This window comes from Triticum dicoccoides, chromosome 6A, assembly GCF_002162155.2.
Source record: "Triticum dicoccoides isolate Atlit2015 ecotype Zavitan chromosome 6A, WEW_v2.0, whole genome shotgun sequence".
Classification (NCBI taxonomy): domain Eukaryota; kingdom Viridiplantae; phylum Streptophyta; class Magnoliopsida; order Poales; family Poaceae; genus Triticum; species Triticum dicoccoides.
The window spans coordinates 632,728,978-632,738,785 of NC_041390.1; the positions used below are offsets into that span (position 1 = coordinate 632,728,978).

Here is a 9,808-nt window from a genome sequence, read left to right on the forward strand (position 1 = left end):
GAGATTTTGGACTTAAATGACACACTTATTGCACTTCGAGGACCTGGATGACGATTTTCATAGTTCGAGGACCTACGTGACACCCCTGAAATAGTTCGAGGACCTACAGTGCACTTGACTCCTTTTTTTTAGAAGATACCGACTGTAGTAAAAAAAAATAGAAGATACTAACCGTAGTGCATTTGTTTTTTGAGGGGTTAAACAATACTAACCGTAGTATCAAAGGGATTTCTTTTCAGGGGGGAGCACATTTGTTTTTTTAGGGATTGAGGACAGCAACTAACAAAAGTGTGTTCATTACCAGCCTCCCAAAGGATCATTTGGCGCGCTCTCAGCCACCGCCATGTGTCGTGCTCTGAACGTTTACTTCGGATTTTTTTTCCTGCACATATTTTCAGCTTTTTAGAAAGGGTTTTTTCGGGGGGTTTCGACTTTTTGGTTTTCACCGGTCTTCCATAGCTTTTGGATCAAAAAACAATTTATGCGAAGAAACATGTTTTCTATTTTTTTTTCTTCACGAGAGGCACGGCCGTGCCTCTTTTCGAAAGGAAAAAAACATACTCCCGATTCAGCTTTTCCCTTTTCGAAAGAGGCATGAAAAATAAAAAAAATAACATTCGGACGGAGCGCCGAGAGCGTGACACATGGCGGTGATCGTAGCGAGGGTCCTGAAGGAGCGCTCGTTAACTAGTTGCTCCCGTGATTTCGGGATTTGAGGAGGTTTTTTTTTTTTGAGCAAAGGGATTTGAGGAGGTAAAGAGAAGAAGAAAGGGGCGACGAAACAGCAGCCCACTGTGAAAGTGATGCTGGGATATGGTGGCCCAGTAGGCGCGACCCCATTTCCTCCCTCCCAGAGAAGAAGAAGAAGAGCGCCTAGGGTTTGGACCGCCGCCTCCGCCGCGCCTCCCGCCCAAGCCGCTCCACCCCAAGGTGAGGTGCTCTACACTACAATTTTTCCATCTGCTAGCCCTTTCACTGAATTCTGTCATCTGCACCTTGCTCTCACTGAATTCCTCGGTTGATTGATTGGGCGCATACATTTTGCTTCCGTTCCGTTGATGGTTTATAATTTCACTTCTCTATCTACACGGCTAGGCTAGCGCAAAATCAACTAACTGGTTTATAATTTCACTTGTCTGCATCATGTTTGCAGTGACCAGCTTCTGCCATACTGAATTACTTGGTATTTCACTTGTCTTGGACTTGGAGGGGCAATTTGTCACCTGGGCATGCGTATACTCGTCGGAGACCGGTGCCTGGCGTGAACCGACCTGGTTGCACACAGAAAATTCCAGCGTTCTCCTTGGCGGATCTCTCTACTTGGACATCAATGGGTGGTCGATTCTGGAGTATGACTTGGCAAGGCATGCCATGAGAGTGTTGTTATGCTGTAATGGAATGAGATTTGCCCTCATCAATATATATGGTAATAGTACCGTGCAATGCCCTCATCAATAAAATAAAAATTTGTGATTTCACAACAATCGATCTTCGAAAGACGGTTGGGTTGGTGATATCCGTAATCAGAGCAAGATTTGAAATTTAAATGCCACACCGAGTACACACACTAGTAGCATAAACAAACAAACACAAGACAGCTTCCAGAATTTCTTGATCTATTTCTACCACGTAAAGAAAAGACTAGATCCACTAGAAAATAAAAAGTATCTGTATCTAAGATTTTTCAGTCTGGATGGTCAGGTCATGTATCCCTAGATCGTCATACAGTCCATGCACGTATTCGAGCACCGATTCATCATCACTGCTATTCTTCACCTGCACACACCCCCAATGCCCCACTTCAGTCATTCGATCACTATCAGGTATCAACAAGTCAAGTTTGCTGAAATTTATCTTGACTTACCCGGATGGAGAGGCAACCAACAGCATGACCAGGCACAAGCTCCCAAAACCGAGCCTGGGATACCTCAGAGACATCCTCACAGGCAGTAATCTGGAGAATGATACCTCAGCCGTGTGAAAGGTGGCGTTGCTAAACAAATAGCTATTCAAAAAAGGTAAGATGCTCACCTGTCTGCCGCACTTGATGAAGGCTGAAGGTGGCACGTTGCCAGGCGCAATCTGCAGCAGGACATTGCCTGTGGCTTTGAACAGAGGCATAACAAGCATGAACACCGCCACCGAAACTATTCCCAGGCACAACACCTCTGCGTTCTCAATCCTAACAACAGAAGCACAAAACATAAAACATGTATATTTAGAGATAAAAAAAAAGGCAGCTTCATGGTAGTACAATATAAGAGCAAAGGATTTACCCCAATGAAAGAAACCAAGAAGCTAGTATCAAGCCTGCACTGGGAGAGAGTAAGAGATGCCCAGTGTCAATTAAAAATACATGGGTAGCAAGACAAAGGCGCAAAAATATATCCAAAGGAAAGAAAAGATGCATCACGGCAGTTGTGTATGTTTGTACCTCCGCACTGAATCTGCCAGAACATGCAAACAGATGGAGTGATGGTTCATATCCTCTGCTTTCCTGTAAACTAACATTAACAGACAATGATACGTCCATTGATCAGTCTATTTTCAAATTATGATGCTTAGTAAGGGCAAGATGTATATCCTGACATTTCTGCCAGAGACAGACAGGATACCAATCACTTGCAGGCATACCTATGTTGACACGAGCATAGCTCCGAAAGAACCAGACACCAAGTAAATTGACCAAAAGGTTTGTGACTGCAGAAACAATGAGGTAATGCCTGAAACATTTTTATAAGAGGAAGAACAAATTATTAGGACAACAAAGAGTTTAGATTGATAGGCCATGGCTGATGAAAAAAGGCAGTAGATGCATGGAAATAAAAGTTGACCAAACAATTCTTGGTTTCTCAGGAAAATAATGTAAGAGGCCACAGAAGTTGGACAGCAGATAATCAACTGCGGTGTATCACTGGGTAGAAATTGTAGATGCAATTTATCTTTCATTTTAAGCACTTTCCTCTGAGAACACAATTTAGTTACCCACAATGATGGACTGAACCAACACATACTTATCATACTAGTACGATGCAACATAATGCATTACAGTGACTGGAATTTTCACATACGATCTCCTTTGTTTCCTCCTAAGGTAAACACATTCGACAACCAACATAGAAAAAAGATATTCGGACAGCATCATCTGTCAGCATATATAACTGGTGCTTACTTGTGCTCAGATTCATCCTGCATAAACGAATGCAGCGCTTCGACAGCCAAGGAGAAAGACAGGAACAGCAGGAACAGCTGTCTACATAAACAACCATATGGAGGCGGTCAAAACGTTAGCACAAAAAAGGTTAGAAAGGCCAGAAAGTGTGCCACTTAGTGCAAAGAAATTAAACAAACAATCCAAAGGGTCACCCAGTATGTAATGTAAAGGCATCAACAGACTGTTCCAGTTTTGTGCTACAAGAAATTCCAGCTGTTGTTGCTGGCTTACTTGCTACATACAAAATCATAAGAAGAAAAGATAAAAACAAGGGTTGGGTTTGTGCTGCCTTGCAATGAAGCATATGTTTTTATCATAGCATGGTGTTTGCACATGGACATCGCTGTCGCAGCGAAAACAGGGGAGGTTAATTTAAGATGACCAGGACATTGACAATACATGTAAATTGGAGTTGGCAGCACTGCTACTTGGTTTTTGCTACTACATGATTTGTCTCCCTAAATAAGCTCTATGCAAACAAGGATGTCAAAGAGGTTTAGAGTTGCGACGCTTACGGCATTGGTGAAGGCGGCGAGGACCTCCAATCTCTTGTACCTGCACATGATAGGATAGCAAAGTCAGGGGCACCAATGAATCCAACTCAACTGAACTGAAACTGAAATTCAGTGCATCTATCTATCTATCCATTAGGCAAAGGAGCTTGCTTGATATTATACCCGTAGGTGTATGTGGAGTCGGGCTTGGTGCGGGAGGCGGCCATGGCGAAGAGGGAGAAGGAGAGCAGGCCGCAGCCGAAGGTGAGGTGGAAGGCGTCCGAGACGAGGCCCACGCGCCCCGTGAGGAGGCCCACGGCCAGCTCCACGGCGGAGTAGGCGGCGTTGAGGCCGAGGAGCAGCGCGAGGCGGCGCATCGGGCGGGTGGCGAGCCACCGGTACCGGACGTCGGGTGCCTTGGGCGGCTGCGCGATGGGCGCGGGCATGGAGATGGAGGAGTCGGAGCGGGCGAGGCCGGGGCCGGGGGGCCGCGGGGAGGAGGAGGAGAAGGACGGCTGCCGGGAGTAGGCCAGGCGCCGGTCTCCGCTGCCCACCACGCCGTAGTTGGGGTTCCACGCCCGAGGATCCGCCATCGCCGGCGCCGGAGCTTTTTGGAGAAGATGGGGAGTAGTAGATCCGGCTTTGGGTTTGGGTCTGATGGGCTTTCAACTTCGTGGGCCAACCAGTCAACACCAAAGGTTGACTCGTCAACCATTAAACAAAAAAAATCATATATAAGAGTAGTATATAAGGAAAAAGAATAGACTCTTGCTAGTGATGGTTACGAAATAAAATTATACATAAACATTTTTTAAACACGGGGAGGGGACCAGAAGGTTCCCAAAACGAGCACATCGAAAGAGCGGGAACTGGCATCAAGAAAGAGATTGTGAGTAAGGTGGGAAGAAGAAATGCCGTGGAGAAGACAAGCAAGGAGAGGCAAAATGGCGCAACAGCTAACTAAGGCGCCTCAATTGTTGGATGTCAATACGGTCACCTGATGCTGCCGGCAACTATCATATTCATTTCAGGTCAGGGACTGTTGTAGCTGGCTACTACTGCTTGTATTATACTGCCGTGACAAAGCTCGTAGCAAGCGCCCTTGTAGTTTCCACAACGTTGAAGGATGTGCTATAGCACTAAAGAGGTTACCTTCCACCACACCACTTTGCTCTCGTCCTCTCCATCAGCCTCTCTCTGCTCTCGTCTTCTCCATCCATCTCCCTGCTCTTGTCTTCTCCACAGCGTTGAAGCATGTACTATAGCATTAAAGATGACACCTTCCACCACAACCACTCTTTGCTCTCATCTTGTTCACCAGCATCGCTCTTCTTTCATCTTTTCCATCAGTATCTTTATTGTGTCTTCTTCACAATATCGAAGGATGTACTATAGCATTGAATAGGACACCTCCAACCGCAATCCTCTCTCTCTCTCTCGCGCGCGCGTGCGCGTTCTCCATCAGCCTCTCTATGTTCTCATGTTTGTTCTCCATCAGCTTCTCGTGCTCTTGTCTTCTTCATGGCGTGTAAGGATGTACTGTAGCATTGAGGAGGACCTTCCACCTCAGCCACTCTCTACTCTTGTCTTCTCCATCAGCCTCTCTCTTCTCATCTTCTCCACAACCTCTCTTCTCCCCACCTTACCCAAAAATATGTTTCTTGCCATAGTCCCCTCTCTTTCAGTATGTACAATGAAGAAGGACTCTAAAAGAAAACAAAAATGGAATAGTAACTATGTCCTACCAATTTGCAAACAGGCCCTTGAAAGGAAAGGTAAAAAAACACTTTAGTCTTGCTGCGGCGGGTGACCTCACCAAAGCTCTGGCTGCCGCCATATTCTGCATGTTCAATGCCCTCTTCGGACCAAGGAGAGAGGGCTTCATCATGGAGGTTGAAAAGGTGCTCGACAAAACAAATTCATTGTTTGATCTTTTGTTTCGGTGGCAAAGGTTGATGTAGTGGAAGTAGATTGGCCAAAGAGCTCCATCGCGGCTTGCAAAATCCCATGTGGAGTCGAATTTAAGGCCCTTCACCCCATCTCCTTCTTTTCGACACCACAACAAACAAGAAACAAGGGAGAGAGTAGATGCAACACCAGATCCATCGCTAAAACGAGCTTATTGCCGAGGGGTTCTTTCGCTAGATCCCCCAGTCCCCGCGGCTTCCCACCATGGAAATCGGCTGGAAGGGGGAAGATGAGCTCCTAACGCCGCCCACGAACGCTAGAGCAAAGCTCCGCTACGACATAGCGGTAGTCGCCTTCGAGGATGGTCTAAACCTAAATGGTAACATATATCCACTATTCAGAGAAGCAGAATGTCATCCTCTCCCATCCCCACTATGGTCAGCCTGGTCCCGGAAGGAGAAGGGGTGATGGGGAAAAGTTGGCGACCCTCAAAGTGGTGGAGAAGAGGCTGAGAGGGGGATGCGAGAAAATGGGGCAGAATCATATACAAATTGCTAAGGGGGGCCCACACGAGCATTCATGCTCTTACTCCTCTTTGTTTTTGGCTAGAATTGATAGAACTTGGACCATATTCATTTGAAGTTGTACATTGGAGGTTTTGCATCTTTGTAAAGGCCTCACATACGGGTTGAATCCCGTCCCCCATACTTACTGTAGTGACGCACCAACACATCTTGTTTTAGCGTTATCCCGCCTAATATTTTTACACGGCACCTCTCCATTCCTTTCCCTTTCATCCCCGTCTCGACAGGTTGTTGAATGACGTGTCGTCGCACGAGGCGGAAGAGAGCGTCCCGACAAGTTTAATGGTCATCAATGCATTTTACAAGAAGCCAAATTAACCTGTCTCGGTAGTTTAATTAATCTTTGTCGAAAAAAGTTGAGTCGTAAAAGTGGAAAGAAAGGAAGACTATCGAGGGAGCGGCGTTTCGGCTCCCAAGAGCATACGCTTTTTGGCGCGAAGAAAGAACTCAAAACAAACAGAAAGCAAATTTGGAAACTTTTGATTTCTATTTTTACATGTTCACGGTAGCAACCGATGTGATTTTTGACAATTTTCATCAGAAAGGAACATCTGTGCTTTGCTAGGGGGAAATAAGATAAAGTTCAGTGAAATATAAAAATCTACAGGTGACATCTAGAGCATATTTGAATATCCGGAAAAAGGAAGACCAGCATGTTGCCCATCTTGGTCTTCAGCTAGACCAGATGAAGTTTATGCACTTGTTACAATTCACAGCAGAGTAAATTCCAATTGCAACCCGCAGAAAATCAAAATAACGACGAGAATGCGAGATCAAATTAAGAAACATGACAACACGGTATGGATGGATACAGCAATAACAGAGTCATCATCTTGACTACATCTTAACAATAACAACAAATTCATAGGAGTATCTAAAACACTACACCTCTCCCTTCCTTTCCTTTTTATCCCCGTCTCGACAAATAAAAGCCCAGTTTTGTCGTCGCACGAGGCGAAAGAGACCGTCCTCACAAGTTTAATGGTCACCAATGCATTTTACAATTGTCGAAAAAAAATTGTTCCATAAAAATGGAAAGAAAAGAAGACCATCGAGGGAGCGGCATTTCGGCTCCCAGGAGCATATGCTTTTGGCGCAAACAAAAAACCGAAAACAAATTTGAAACTGATTTATTTAAAAAACACAAAACAAACAGAAAACAAATTTGAAAACTGGATTTTGGCGTTTTTTCATGCAAAATGGAACATTTGTGCTCTGGGGGAAATAAGACAAAGTCAAGAGAAAAATAAAAATCTAGGATGACATATAGAGCAATCCGGATCATGTGCTACCTGAAACTCACGGGTATGAAGGGGAAAAGGGAACACCAGCTAGACCAGATGAAGTATACGAACTTATCCCAATTCACATCAGAGTAAATTCAAATTGCAAACCACAAAAAAATAATCAAAATAACCACGATAATGCGAGACCAAATTAATAAACATGATAGCACGGTATGGATGGATACAGCAATAACAGAGTCATCATCTTGACAACATCATCTTAACAGTAACAACAAATCCATAGGAGTATCTTACTACCACCTTGAGCAGCAGCTTAGCTAGTCCGCTAAAACACTACAGGTTCCGAATATAGAGAACTCAAAATGGCAACAAACATATAACATCACCGACGCCGACAAACCACCGCCTCGGTCACGCGACGTTTCAGTCCCCAAGACCGAAACACGCCGCATGGCTTCATCTGCAAGTATGTACAGTAACAAACAACCAGGGAAGGAAACCCTTGTGCATTTTTCCACTGTCCATCTTCCATCTCCAAGCAGGAGCCCTCGTCATCAGAGGCCTGCTTGCTCTGTTCACCGTTTTCTAGCTGGAGCATCAGGCCTGCTCCTTGCCCTCTTCCTCTCCACTTCCAGTAGTATCAGCCATCTCTGCATTCTTCTCTGAACCTGCACCGGCCATGTCCTCACCACTTTTCTCCTGCTCTACATCACCCCTGTTCATGTCAGACTCCTTGACTGCATTATCAGCACCAGAAACGGCATCAGCCATCGCCGTGACATTCTCCAGAGCCTCCTCAACCAAGTTGCCAGCATCACCCATCTCAGTATCATTCTTCAGAGCAAACTCAACTGCGTTGGCAGAAGCAGAGGCAGCAACACCCATCTCAGTGTCATTCTTCAGAGCAAATTCAACTGCGTTAGCAGAAGCAGAGGCAGCAACATCCATCTCAGTGTCAATCTTCAGAGCATCCTCAACAGTGTCATCAGAAGCAGAGGCAGCATCACCCTTCTCTTTCTCAAGTAGATTAGCATTTTCAGCACCAGAAGCATTAGCATTAGCATCTTCCAGAGAAACAATTACAGCATCGCCTGCAACAGGCGCGGCATCAACGCCATTCTCAGCATCAGCATCAGCCCTCTGCTGGAGGACAAGAGCAGCATTGTCGGCGCTGCCAGCAGCAGCAACGCCGTCGGCCCCTGCAAAGCGCGCCTCGATGGCCTCGAGACGGCGCCTCATGTCACCGACCTCCTGCTCCATGAGAAAGAGCCTCTCCTTGAGAGTCAGGTTCTCCTCCTCGAGCCTGGCGACGTGCACGTCCTGGTCGTACTCATCGTCGAGGTCCTCCAAGACGTAGCCAGCGGCTCCGTTGGCCATCCCGCCGGGGTAGACCATCTCGAAGCGGCTGAGGTCGTGGTCGAGGCGGCGCTCGACCTCGACGTGCTCCTCGACGTCGCTGCCGCTGCTGGAGTCGTCGTCATCCCCTTCGGCGTCGGGGTGGCGTGGGGAGGAGGCTCGGAGGCGGATGAGGCCCTTCATGGAGCCGTATCCGTCCACGCCCCACTGCTGCTGGGCCATGTCGGAGAGGCCCTCGCGGGAGGGGGAGATGCGCGGGGTGGGGAGCACGGCGGGGGTGACGGGGCAGGGGGAGACGAGCGAGGCGATGCCCCCCGCCCGCTTGGCCCGGATGATGAAGGAGGTGGTGTTGCGCGGCGCCTTGGCCTTGTTGCCCCCCTTGTTGGACTTGGGGAAGAAGTACTTGCGGCCGCCGGCGTTGTTGGGGTTGCCGCCGCCGCCGGCGTTGTTGGGGTTGTTGAACCAGCGGCGGGCCTTGGCGCGGTTCTGCACCTGCAGGTCGCCGATGGCGGGGGGCTGGTAGGCGCCGCCGCCGGCGAGGTTGTTGTTGTTGTTGGGGTTGTTCTTGCGCTTCCAGCCGCGGTTGGGCTGGGGCTGGGGCGGGGCGAGGAAGGGCTGGGGCAGCGGCAGCGGCGGGGGAGGCATGGCGTCGGAGGCGGCGGGCGGGGGCGGCGGCGGCCACATGGGGAAGCTACGGGGCATCATCTGGCTGGGATCCATCGCCTTGGGAGGATTTCTAGGGTTTCAAATCGACCGAATCGGCGGTGGATCGGATCGGATCGGATCGGACCGGACCGGAGATTAATCAAGCAAGCAGGAACAACTCGCGGCGGCCCAATCCTAACCCTAGCTAGCCGGCGAGCGAGCTTCCTCGCCGGAGTTCGACCGGCGGCGGCGGCGGCGGCGGTGGGTGGGATTGGCGAGCGAGCGAGCGAGCAAATCGAGGGGAAGGAAGAGTTGGCAGTTCCGTTTCGCAAATTGTTCCTCGATTCGATTCGATTTCGA

The 9,808-nt window shown here is 48.1% G+C and overlaps 2 protein-coding genes across 2 annotated transcripts; both read right to left on the reverse strand.

Annotated features, from left to right (window-relative positions):
* Window positions 1-1,486: 1,486 nt before the first annotated feature.
* Window positions 1,487-4,333, reverse strand: LOC119318737 (metal tolerance protein C2-like). The gene is made up of 9 exons (XM_037593331.1): window positions 3,892-4,333; window positions 3,730-3,769; window positions 3,173-3,249; window positions 2,635-2,723; window positions 2,435-2,504; window positions 2,277-2,315; window positions 2,032-2,182; window positions 1,865-1,954; window positions 1,487-1,776 (listed from the first exon to the last, which is right to left on the reverse strand). The coding sequence occupies exons 1-9, from the start codon at window positions 4,299-4,301 to the stop codon at window positions 1,675-1,677; spliced, it is 1,068 nt and encodes a 355-aa protein (XP_037449228.1). The 5' UTR covers window positions 4,302-4,333; the 3' UTR covers window positions 1,487-1,674.
* Window positions 4,334-7,613: 3,280 nt separating this feature from the next.
* Window positions 7,614-9,808, reverse strand: LOC119318738. The gene has a single exon (XM_037593332.1). It carries the CDS (start codon window positions 9,521-9,523, stop codon window positions 8,045-8,047), a length of 1,479 nt encoding a protein of 492 aa, XP_037449229.1. The 5' UTR covers window positions 9,524-9,808; the 3' UTR covers window positions 7,614-8,044.

Coding starts and splice junctions, on each gene's coding strand:
- LOC119318737 (XM_037593331.1), bottom strand. CDS start 4,301: ATGGCGGATCCTCGGGCGTGGAACCCCAACTACGGCGTGGTGGGCAGC. Junction 3,770..3,891: donor GACTCCACATACACCTACGG/GTATAATATCAA, acceptor TATCATGTGCAG/GTACAAGAGATTGGAGGTCC. Junction 3,250..3,729: donor TCGCCGCCTTCACCAATGCC/GTAAGCGTCGCA, acceptor TTATGTAGACAG/CTGTTCCTGCTGTTCCTGTC.
- LOC119318738 (XM_037593332.1), bottom strand. CDS start 9,523: ATGGATCCCAGCCAGATGATGCCCCGTAGCTTCCCCATGTGGCCGCCG.